At 42.7% G+C, this 12183-nt stretch overlaps 2 protein-coding genes across 2 annotated transcripts in view; both read left to right on the forward strand.

Annotated features, from left to right (window-relative positions):
- Positions 1-2228: 2228 nt before the first annotated feature.
- Positions 2229-8354, forward strand: rwdd (RWD domain containing 4). The gene is made up of 6 exons (XM_029646164.2): positions 2229-2452; positions 4300-4380; positions 5780-5889; positions 6453-6603; positions 6796-6895; positions 7012-8354. The coding sequence occupies exons 1-6, from the start codon at positions 2429-2431 to the stop codon at positions 7134-7136; spliced, it is 591 nt and encodes a 196-aa protein (XP_029502024.1). The 5' UTR covers positions 2229-2428; the 3' UTR covers positions 7137-8354.
- Positions 8355-8450: 96 nt separating this feature from the next.
- The window catches only part of LOC115117676 (uncharacterized), a 33250-nt gene continuing 29517 nt past the window's right edge, over positions 8451-12183 (forward strand). Inside the window, exons 1-8 of the mRNA XM_065021983.1 lie at positions 8451-9038; positions 9260-9316; positions 9484-9603; positions 10595-10666; positions 10754-10855; positions 10961-11273; positions 11352-11551; positions 11730-12154. Of these exons, the coding sequence (XP_064878055.1) occupies positions 8955-9038; positions 9260-9316; positions 9484-9603; positions 10595-10666; positions 10754-10855; positions 10961-11273; positions 11352-11551; positions 11730-12154 (1373 nt within the window). The 5' untranslated portion in view covers positions 8451-8954. The remainder of the gene's footprint in view (positions 9039-9259; positions 9317-9483; positions 9604-10594; positions 10667-10753; positions 10856-10960; positions 11274-11351; positions 11552-11729; positions 12155-12183) is intronic.

Consider the following 12183-nt stretch of genomic DNA (forward strand, 5'->3'; position numbering starts at 1 on the left):
TGCCATTCCACCATGTACGTGTCACTTAATATGACTATTTTCTTATCGTTGATTTTATTGACTTATTTCAGCCATTTTAGGGCTTTTTGTATAGTTGATGAATGTTGGTGGGGCATATAACCCTGTTTCAATGACACTCCTGAATCACGATCATCAGTAAAAATCATTTTTCTTGAGTGCGCTTTTAACAGAGCTGAGATTTACATCACTACGATAAATAAAATATGAACTGATTAACCGACACAGACGTGGCAGCAGAAAGCCTGGAATGAGTTCAAATCCCAGGTGAGGACGCGCTGAATATTAAATGAACAGACATCATGTCATTATGAATGTGAAAGTGTGTCAAATATGTAAGTTGAAAACTTACAGGCCCTGATTGTTCACCAATCAGGGCCTTAATATGTAAGTTGAAAACACTGTATGTTAAAGGCATTGTGTGTGAGTGTCTGTTACCATGCCAACAGACAAAGAGCTGATTGTTCACCAATCAGGGCCTTAATATGTAAGTTGAAAACACTGTATGTTAAAGGCATTGTGTGTGAGTGTCTGTTACCGTGCCAACAGACAAAGAGCTGATTGTTCACCAATCAGGGCCTTAATATGTAAGTTGAAAACACTGTATGTTAAAGGCATTGTGTGTGAGTGTCTGTTACCGTGCCAACAGACAAAGAGCTGATTGTTCACCAATCAGGGCCTTTAATAGCCTTGGCCACAGGAACAAGGGCTAACGTCTAATGAAACCATTTTTCTTTTTTACATTTCTTTGGGTCCTGACAACTGAAACACAGAAATGCTCCTGCAACGTTCCCGTGAAAACGTGTCTAGAACATCCATATCTTATATTCTGAGAACATGGCAACCATGTTCTGGCTATGTTCTGTTTGACGTTAAGGGAACGGTCTCTCGGAAACAGTCCCTGTACATCACTGGAGCATTCCTATGAGAAGGTTATAGGGTAACAACAAAACGAGACCCTTAAGGGAACGTTCTATAAGGTTGTGGAAACGCTTGTTGTTAGCTGGGAAGAAAGAGATGCTTTTCTATGAATTAAATAAGAATTAGGGTAGGCCTTAGCTAGTATCTCTGAGTGACCCTACCAGTGGGACCAAAGTGTGGTTCAACAAGACACCTGAGGCTGATCACTTGACCTTTATGTCAACGACACATGGGCTGATGTCATTGAGCTGCGGTGCTGATTTATAAGGCCTCGTGAGCCATTCTCTGGCCTAAAAATAGATTAGAGCGTCTATTCAGTGTATTGTCACGATGAGCGATATGGTACTTTCGATTCAACAATTGATACTGTACCAGATTAATGTTTGTTTGGTGAGTACCAAGTTCCATACCAGTCTGCCTATTTCTAAAGACAAAATGAACAAAAATATAAAATATAAACGCAACATGCAACAACAATTTTACTGAGTTATAGCTCATATAAGGACATCAGTACAATTGAAATAAATTCATTAAGGCCTTAATCTATGGATTTCACATGACTGAGTAGAGGCGCAGCCCTGGATGGGCAGCCAGGCCCAGCCAATTAGAATTTGTTTTTCCCCACAAAAGACAGAAATACTCCTCAGTTTCATCAGCTGTCCAGGTGGCTGGTCTCAGACGATTCCGCAACTGAATAAGACAGATGTGGAGGTCCTGGACTGGTGTGATTTACAGGTGGTCTGTGGTTGTGAGGCAAGTTGGACATACTGCCAAATTCTCTAAAATGACATTGGAGGCAGCTTATGGTAGAGACATTAACATTAAATTCTCTAGCATCAGCTCTGGTGGACATTCCTGCAGTCAGCATGCCAATTGCACGCCCCCTCAGAAAATCTGTGGCATTGTGTTGTGTGACAAAACTGCACATTTTAGAGTGGGCTTTTATTGTCCCCAGCACAAGGCGCACCAGTGCAATGATCATGCTGTTTAATCAGCTTCTTGATATGCCACACCTGTCAGGTTGTGGAATTATCTTGGCAAAGGAGAAATGCTTACTAACAGGGATGTAAACAAATTATGTGCACATAATTTGAGAGAAAAAAGCTTTTTGTGCGTATGGAAAAATGTCTGGTATCTTTTATTTCAGCTCATCAAACCAACACTTTACATGTTCCGTTTATATTTTTGTTGAGTATTTTTAGGAAATCTTAGTTCCAGACACCCTCCTGTGGCCATAAAAAAGCATTGCAGTATCTGCAAGAGTGGTCGGGTTCAAAGTTCAGAGACATTGCGCATGCGTACAATGCGAAGAACATCATGGGTCACGTCTGACGTTGGATCAACTAGATACGTTGCTACATTTATAAACTAGCTATATATTTTTTTTTTATCACAGACATGACACGTTAACTCTGCACTTTTCATATTTTGTACTGTTAGCTAGACATATTTGACTACATTGTTTAGCGTCACCTGAAAGAAAGAAATCATGACTGCCAACGAGGATCAAGAGGTAATATCTGGTGATGCTAAACAGCGCGCTAGTTAGCTAACAGGGCTAACAGAGCTGGCTAGCAGTGATGTACGAAGGCTGAACTGTTAAGTTTTCGACAAAAAACAAAGTGTCATGAACGAAGTACTAGCATTACCGTAGTCAGTGGATGTTTGTCTAGTTAGCTAACTGAAGAACTAGGCTAGTTTTGCCTAGTTAGCTAACTGAAGAACTAGGCTAGTTTTAGCCACACCACCAGTTAGCCAACGATAGCTCTGAGTAGTGTGAGTCAGTACACTGAATCTCCTTAGATAGCTAACGTATTTATATTGAACAAAAAATATGAACCCGACATGAAAAGTGTTGGTCGAATGTTTCAAGATCTGAAATAAAATGTCCCAGATATTTTCCATACGCACAAAAAGCTTATTTCTCTCAAATGTGCACACATTTGTTTACATCCCTGTTAGTAAGCATTTCTCCTTTGCCAAGATAATCCATCCACCTGACAGTTGTTATCGATCAACAATTTGATTAAACAGCATGATCATTACACAGGGGCACCTTATGCTGGGGACAATAAAAGGCCACTCTAAAAGGTGCAATTTTGTCACACAATGCCACAGATGTCTCAAGTTTTGAGGGAGCGTGCAATTGGTATGCTGATTGCAGGAATGTCCACCAGTGCTGTTGCCAGATAATTGAATGTTAGTTTCTCTACCATGAACCGCCTCCTACATTGTTTTAGAGTATTTGGCAGTATGTCCAATCGGCCTCACAACCACAGACCACCTGTAACCACGCCAACCCAGAACTTCCACATCCGGCTTCTTCACCTGCGGGATCATCAGAGACCAGCCACCTGGACAGCTGATGAAACTGTAGGTTAGCACCACCAAAGAATTACGGGCAGAAACCGTCTCAGGGAAGCTCATCTGCGTGCTCGTCGTCCTCACCAGGGTCTTGACTTGACTGCAGATTGCCGTCGTAACGGACTACTGTGGGCCAATGCTCATCTTCGATGGCTACTGGCACGCTGGAGAAGTGTGTTCTCCATGGATGAATCCCGATTTCAACTGTACCGCGCAGATGGCAGACATGGCGTTGTGTGGGAGAGCGGTTTGCTCATGTCAACGTTGTGAACAGAGTGCCCCATGGTGGGGTTATGGTATGGACAAACATGAATGGCAATTTTAATGCACAGAGATACCGTGATGAGATCCTGAGGCCCATTGTCGTGCCATTTTATCCGCCGCCATCACCTCATGATAATGCACAGCCTCATGTCGCAAGGATCTGTACACAACTCCTGGAAGCTGAAAATGTCCCAGTTCTTCCATGGCCTACATACTCACCAGACATGTCACCCATTGAGCATGTTTGGGATGCTCTGGATCGACGTGTACGACAGCGTGTTCCTGTTTCCGCCAATACCCAGCAACTTCGCACAGCCATTGAAGAGGAGTGGGACAACATTCCACAGGCCACAATCAACAGCCTGATCAACTATATGAGAAGGAGATGTCGCGCTGCATGAGGCACACCAGATACTGATGGGATTTCTGATCCACCCCCCCCCCCCCCCCCTACCTTTTTTAAAGGTATCTGTGACGAACAGATGCATACCTGTATTCCCAGTAGTGTGAAATCCATAGATTAGGGCCTAATGAACTTATGAACTGCAACTCAGTAAAATCTTTGAAATTGTTGCATTTTTTGTTTTTGTTCTATATATTATCTAGCTACCTACTGTCTTTTATCCAGAATCAATGAATAACCTCTTTCTCTCTGTCTTCTGTCTCTCTCTGTCTCTCTCTCTCCCTGTCTCTCTCTGTCTTCTCTCTCTCTCACTTTGGTTACTGTTCCAGATGGAGTTAGAAGCCCTACGTTCGATATACGAGGGGGACGAGTGCTTCAAGGAAGTCAGCCCGGTTTCATTTCAGTTTAGGGTGAGTAGCTTGTTGATTGGAATGTGGCGCAGAATTTGTAGAGGTGAGATTCTCAATTGGGAAAACATCTGTCCAAAGAGAGTTCATCTTTGTCATATAGTGGGAGGAAATGAAGCATAGTGGTTAGAACAAGCAAGGAGGAGGCAAAGCCATGCAGGAGATCCTGTTGTGACATCCTGTTGGTGCGTTGTAGCATATTTCCATTGGGGAACTCCTCCTCTGAAGTAGTTATGTGCACCAACTCGATTCGACTTTGCACTCCTTCTAAACGACACAATTTTAAATATATATTTGTACTTTGGCAAAGCCTCAAGTCTATAACACTTAGTGCACTGTGTTGGGAACAGAAACATGTATTGAGATCAGATGTTTAATCGATGAGTGTGCAGAATGTCGGCCCAGTTCAACACAGTTCCATCCTCTCCAACTACCTCTCGACTGGACTTCCTCTCACTACCATATTTGGTGGTGAGAAAATGGTTCTAAAAGGATGCTTCAGTTTTATAGCCCCAGTGACATGTCTGGGTTACCCCTTCTGCCTGTGGTCCATCCTCTTCTCCTACGTGTTCCGGAAACGGATAAGGTGTGGCCATATCTAGGAGATTGTCAGTTTGTTAATAGGCGGCAGGAGGAGTTTTATTTAGTATTTATTTATCCTATGGCACAGGATGCTCAGGAATATCTTACTGCTGATGAATTTAAATCAGCCACATCCCCTTTGAACCAGCTGTTGTTGGGTGAAAAAAGCATTCACAGATTTAAAAATGATAAACTGCTTTAAAAATATATACATTTAGCCTCCCGGGTGGCGCAGTGGTGAAGGGCGCTGTACTGCAGTGCCAGCTGTGCCACCAGAGACTCTGGGTTCGCGCCCAGGCTCTGTCGTAATGCGGCCTTACCTTAAGGAATGAAGAATATGTACATAAAGATATATGAATGAGTGATGGTACAGAACGGCATAGGCAAGATGCAGTAGATGGTATTGGGTACAGTATATACATATGAGATGAGTAATGTAGGGTATGTAAACATATAAAGTGGCTAGTGATGCATTTTTCATCCATTTTTACATTATTAAAGTGGCTGGAGTTGAGTCAGTATGTTGGCAGCAGCCACTCAATGTTAGTGGTGGCTGTTTAACAGTCTGATGGCCTTGAGATAGAAGCTGTTTTTTCAGTCTCTCGGTCCCAGCTTTGATGCACCTGTACTGACCTCGCCTTCTGGATGATAGCGGGGTGAACAGGCAGTGGCTCGGGTGGTTGTTGTCTCCCAAACCTCTTCTTAGGCTCACCTGATTTCAGTTGGTTTACTAATCATCTGGGTAGTCAGGAAGAGGTTTGGGGAACACTGTGGAGGTGAATGAACGTTGTCTAACATCCCAAACCACTTCCCTTTCCAGATAGGAGAACAGGACGACTCCAAAGCGTTCATTCTGGATATTTCATGGCCTGAGATGTATCCTGAAACGGCACCTGAAATTTCTCTAGGTGGCTTTTTCAACAAAAAAATGTAAGTCACCGTTGGTTGACACTGTACAATACTTATTGTGGTTAGCCTCATTTATGTTACTACCATGCCATATTTGTAAAAAAAAAAAAAAAAAAATCAGTTAAGAACAAATTCTTATTTTCAATGGCGGCCTTGGAACAGTGGGTTAACTGCCTGTTCAGGGGCAGAACGACAGATTTGTACCTTGTCAGCTCGGGGGTTTGAACTTACAACCTTCCGGTTACTAGTCCAACACTCTAACCACTAGGCTACCCTGCTGCCCCATATGCCTAAGTTTGGGTCATGATCCACCAATGCAATGCAGCGAGTCTGTAAAGATACAAAATAACTTTAATGTATGAAGTTATCTAACTAATTCCTGAGGTAATTACATTGAGTTGGTCCTGTCCTCCGTGGCTCTTTTGGTAGGGCATGGCACGTGCAATGCCAGGATAGTGTGTTTTAGATTCCTCCTGGGGCCACTCCTACGGAAAATGTATGCACGCGAGACTTGACTGTAAGTCGTTTTTGGGTAAAAACACCAGCTAAATGGCTTTTTATTCTAAAAATGATTATTTTATCAGATCTTCAGAGACCAAGCAGCTGATCATCTCTGGGTTGGAGGAGCAGGTGGAGGCCAACCTGGGCACTGCCATGATGTACACCCTGTTCGAGTGGGCCAAAGACAACCAGGAAGCGCTGATGGAGAACCACCAGGCCGTGGTCACTGCCGTGGTCAGTGTGTTACACACACACACACACAACCACGCACACAACCACACACACACGCACACAACCACACACACACACACACACACACAACCACAGAAATAGAATGACTTGGAAAAGGACTTTCCGTTCAAGTCGGTTTAGTATTTCTATACACATTGTGCTCGTTAACCAGAGGTCACCTGTTTCCCCCCCCAGACACTGACATCCAACAGTGACCTCAACGCCCCAGCCAAGAAGAAAGAGAAGAAGGAACAGCTGACCAAATCACAGAAGAGGAAGATCACATGTAGAACTGGTAAGTGACTGAAATGACTTGAGTATTTACTTTTCCATCACAAATCACCTTTTTTTTTAAAAAGTCAAGGCTATTGATATTTAAACGGTGCTATTCACACTATACCGTTTCAACAGATAACAAGGGGGAGCTCCCCAGAGGCTGGGACTGGGTCGACGTCATCAAGGTATATTCGTTCAGTCTGTTCACGGCAGTTGATTTTGTGCTGACTATTTTTGTTGTCCTGTCTGATTTTTCATAAACGACAGCTTTTTCATAAGGCACCTTTGCTATTGATAGCACCTTTGCTATTGATAGCACCTTTGCTATTGATAGCACCTTTGCTATTGATAGCACCCTTGCTATTGATAGCACCCTTGTTGCCAATAGCACCCTTGTTGCCAATAGCACCCTTGTTGCCGCTAGCACCCGTGTTGCCGCTAGCACCATTGTTCATCATTTTAATTTCTGTCCTTTCTTGCATCTTCAACTTGTTGAACATGACACTCCAGCATGTAAGTACAATGGAAAAACTACATATTTCCCAATATACATTAAAAAAACATGCCCCATCTGAGCTTACTGTGGTTTCTAAATGCTTTTCTCTATATTATCGTTTTTCAGTTGAGCAGAACAGGCGGTAAAGAGGAAGACTAGAATGCCGTGGAGGAGGTGGAGAGGTCTCTGGTACTGCTTTTACCAGGAAGTGAAGTCTCCCGACCTCACTCAGACCACCTGACCTGGCCGCTGCTCCGTAGACTCCTTCCAGTCTGCCCCAAGACACCACACCCAAGATGGCCGCTTTTTCGCTCCAAGGGAAGACGGGGTCCCTCTACACCTGAACACAATCAATAGTTGTCAAAGCTGTCGTTTTGAGAGGGCGTCACACATACAGGTGGTTTAGTGTCATATCGGAAGGAGTTTAAAATGTGGCTTTATTTTTTATGAACTGTTTTCATTTGCTTGGAGGAGACCCCAAATGTGTGACTCATTTTGGTTTTAACGGTGGTGATGACGGTGGATTGCAGTGTGAGCTGCATTGAAACAACGAAAGCTTGTACGGGTGTGTGCTAGTATTTGTGCCGTCGGAAAAGGTCGAGGTGAGTGAATGGTGACTGGGTGGCAGTGTCATCTGTTTTCACTAGTACTGTATGCTTGTCAAAGTGGAATGATTTGGACCTCTTGTTACCATGAGCCAGACTTCCATGTACTGTCATCACTGCCAGGGAATTGAAAATCTGTCCACTTTGAGACCGGTTCAGTTGCTAGGCATCAGAGCTGTAAAACGTGCTTTACCAGGACTGTCAACGTATGGCTGTGTGACTTTAGGATCCTCAGTGTATCTGATGTACAGTGGTGTGGAACATAAACTCAACATGTTATGAAGGACACGACTGAATATGTGATACTGTGTCCCTTTAATTTAGAGATGTGCTGGAGAAACATTTTTTTTTTTTTTTATAAAAAATGATTATTACGATATTGTTCTTATATTTATTTTTAGCTTGTTCATGTTTCCCAACTAAAAATACACTCTGACATAATGTAGTGTATTTTATGTTCTGTTGTCGTTTTGATAAAGGGAAAAACACAGGGAAACGGCCTAATGTGAATACCAAATACTTTATCCCCTTGCACCAGTTTTGTGGGGGTATGATATTTGGTTCCCATGGCGATGTATCTGAATAGTATCTAGAGTGTAGAAAACATAGTAATGAATAGGAGGCCCGCCTGAAGCTTATTTTTCTACGTCATTAAAGCTACGTCCGAAAATAAACTTTACTTTCGAATATCCCGACGCATTCTTAAACCGAGGTGTAAGTAAAGAACTGTTAACTCTGTCCGTTTATTATGCGTTTATACGCACCGGGTCAGTGCGTCGCAGTTGGCTTACTATTAGTGGAACATGAACCATCACTCGGAACACCGCCCTGGACAACACTAATTGCCAAAGGAGTTGTCACTTCTCCAAACACAGTGGGACAGATGAAACTGTCAGCGTTGAATTGTGATGGTGGATGGTGAGCCATTGAAGCTTCGAGCGGGATAAGAAATAAATGCGCGACAGCCAGGATAGCCAATGAAGATGGGTGATTCTATCCTAGAATTAAGAAAAATGTGGACTTCTAATAACGGAATTGTCCCCAAAAAGAAGACAAGGAAAGTAAGTCCCCAACTATTTCGTTATTCCTGTGTGCGCTAATTTGCAATTATGGACACCTTGTAGCTTTCGTAAAAATGTGAACTAATTGTATAACTTTTTTTCTCACACCTTGTAGCTTTTATATTAAATTAACATGACTTACTATAACTGAACATAAATGTGTACCTCTTAATTAAGAGCTTCCTGTAATGTTAGGCTACAATTTTCCATTTTGTTCATAGGTGAAAGAAGTTGTAATATTTCCACTAATTTCCAATGGCTCTACTTCACTGCGTCGGGTGAGTTTAGGTGCCAGCTAGTCTCATAATATTCCATTAGATTATCTGCTCTCTTATCACCCAATTTGAGGGTTCAATTGTTCTACATAAGTCGTTTACATTGATTTTATAACCGTTATTAGTATCAGTTCACCCAGTGTTCCTTTCTCATTGGTAATGCGTCATAGCATCAGGACAGCAAAAACAAGAGAGCGACCATTCCCACATTCCAAAGACTCCAGGAGATGTTCTTTTCCGACTGTCGATCCGACCATGCCATTCTAGCGAAAAAGATTAGGTCCAATAAGGTAAGGTAATTGATCCAGTTTGAGTGACACGTGTTTAAACAATGAGTGGGTCTAATTCTGAATGCTGATAAAACTGCATTCCAGCCGGTGTCTATTCCACAAATTACCACCAGATAAATCTATGATGTTAAAATGCCTATTTATTCTGTTCCATCTGACTGAGCAATTCACTGTCTCATCAGCCCAGCCAGGCAATTTATAAACTTGATCTCCACTATAAAAAGCATCTAGACATTATCTCACATTTCTTTTAGACTAACATTTAGTTTTCAACAGAGGTGATTTGTATAAACCTGCTGTCTGTCTCTCTGACATTTAGTTTTCAACAGAGGTGACTTGTATAAACCTGCTGTCTGTCTCTCTGACATTTAGTTTTCAACAGAGGTGATTTGTATAAACCTTGTCTGTCTCTCTAACATTTAGTTTTCAACAGAGGTGATTTGTATAAACCTGCTGTCTGTCTCTCTGACATTTAGTTTTCAACAGAGGTGATTTGTATAAACCTTGCTGTCTGTCTCTCTGACATTTAGTTTTCAACAGAGGTGATTTGTATAAACCTGCTGTCTGTCTCTCTGACATTTAGTTTTCAACAGAGGTGATTTGTATAAACCTGCTGTCTGTCTCTCTGACATTTAGTTTTCAACAGAGGTGATTTGTATAAACCTTGTCTGTCTCTCTAACATTTAGTTTTCAACAGAGGTGATTTGTATAAACCTTGTCTGTCTCTCTAACATTTAGTTTTCAACAGAGGTGATTTGTATAAACCTGCTGTCTGTCTCTCTAACATTTAGTTTTCAACAGAGGTGATTTGTATAAACCTTGTCTGTCTCTCCGACATATGCAACATTGTTTCAATATTTAAATTCGATCTCCAGCTGTCCCGTAGTAATGAACATGTCGGGAGGAGACAGACAGATAGGCAGCTTTTCTCAGCCTGTCAATGTATAGTCCATCCATGTGTTGCTTACTGTAGTCTGTATTTATATTGTAGAGAGCAGACAGGAGTATTCCTTTGACCAAAGTCAGTGAGGAGTCAGAGTCCCAGATAACAGCTCACCTCAGAGTAAGTCGTCTGCACACCTCTGGACGCCTTATGTTTTCATGTGTTCTATCTAATTATTCATGTTGTAAATCCACACATTCCTCTCAGTATCAATTTCTGCAGCGCCATGTAAAGTCGTATGGACAAAGCACACCGTCAGAGGAGAAAGGGGTGAATGTGCTGCATCTGCAGAACACATATTTATTCAAGGTGAGGAGGACCAAGCAACTCCTTGCTGATTCATCCTTCCTGATCTGATAATGGAGAAAAAAAAACCTGATCCCATTTTTTTCTCCTTTTTACATTTTTTTTTAGGACAAAGCAGCTTTCAAAGCATTAACAGATGGAGGTCTTGAAGACACTGAGGATACTGCTCCTCAAAACCTGCTACAGAGTTTGGTGGCACTGGAAGAAGAGGAAGAGGACCGTGTTTGTGTAAACCAGGATGTCACCACATGGGCTGAAAGTGTTCCCGAAATTGTCAAATGTCTATTGGCTGGATCTTCTAATGGTGTTGTCAAGACAACAGGAGGTGACCCTCATTCATTAGGTCTCACAGTTATAACAGATGACCTGGAACGTGCCAAGAAGAGGAGATTCATGATCTACATATGTGGTGGATATAAAGGTGAGCGTGCGAGCGTGAGCGTGCACGTGTGCTTGTCTCTGTATGTGTGTCAACCATAATCCCATCCCCCCCACACAGACACGGTGGCAGAGAGGAGTGCGTTGATGGAGACTGTGTTCCCTCGTCTGTACCTCTACTGCAAACAGAGGGGCTATGACTTCAGGATGGTGGACCTGCGCTTGGGCGTGGGAGACCCTGTGTCGGATAGACACGACACGGCAGAGCTGCACGTGGAGGCCCTCGCACAGTGTCAGGAAACACTGGGGCCAAACTTCATAGTGAGATATCTCTCTAGTTTCATTTGTTTTTATTCAAATCATTTCTCTCTTCCTTTTTTATCTTTCTTTTCACTGATCTCTTATCCAACATATCGTCCCACACGTTTACGACCCTTCTGCCAGTCACTAGCTAAACTCCTGGATTCTTGAAGTTATTCATTAGTGTTTTATTTTATAGTTATTCCTTGGTCAGAAGTACGAGGTCCAGACCCTGCCCAGCACTATCTCCAGAGAGGTGTTTGAGGCCATCGTGAACGTGGTGGAGAGAGACAGACAGAAGATGTCCAAGAAAAAACACCCCAAGATGGACGACGTCATCAGTGATTCCAAGTCTAATATCGCCACAGGAAGTGACACGGGCAGCTTTGTTGTTCCAGAACACAACAACAATCATGATTCAGGAGATCCAGCTCCAAAATCTGGGTTAATGAGCGATGAGATTTCCGTATCCCGTAATTCCCTCTCTGATGCAGATGAGACGCGGATAAGTCCTGCGGCGACGAGGTGTTGGGCAGACTTCGACCGGGATCTGATCCTACTCCAGACGTGGTACAGACTAGATGAGAACTGTGATCCTCCTGTGTACCGTCTACTCCCTGTGAGGTAAGATATACAATTACACTGTTGCTCTT

This window comes from Oncorhynchus nerka, linkage group LG8, assembly GCF_034236695.1.
Source record: "Oncorhynchus nerka isolate Pitt River linkage group LG8, Oner_Uvic_2.0, whole genome shotgun sequence".
Classification (NCBI taxonomy): Eukaryota; Metazoa; Chordata; class Actinopteri; order Salmoniformes; family Salmonidae; genus Oncorhynchus; species Oncorhynchus nerka.

Excerpts from the sequence above, each read along its gene's own strand:
- rwdd (XM_029646164.2), top strand. The coding sequence starts at position 2,429 with ATGACTGCCAACGAGGATCAAGAG. Across the intron at positions 2,453-4,299 it reads CTGCCAACGAGGATCAAGAG|ATGGAGTTAGAAGCCCTACG; the intron begins GTAATATCTGGT and ends TTACTGTTCCAG. Across the intron at positions 5,890-6,452 it reads GGCTTTTTCAACAAAAAAAT|ATCTTCAGAGACCAAGCAGC; the intron begins GTAAGTCACCGT and ends TTATTTTATCAG.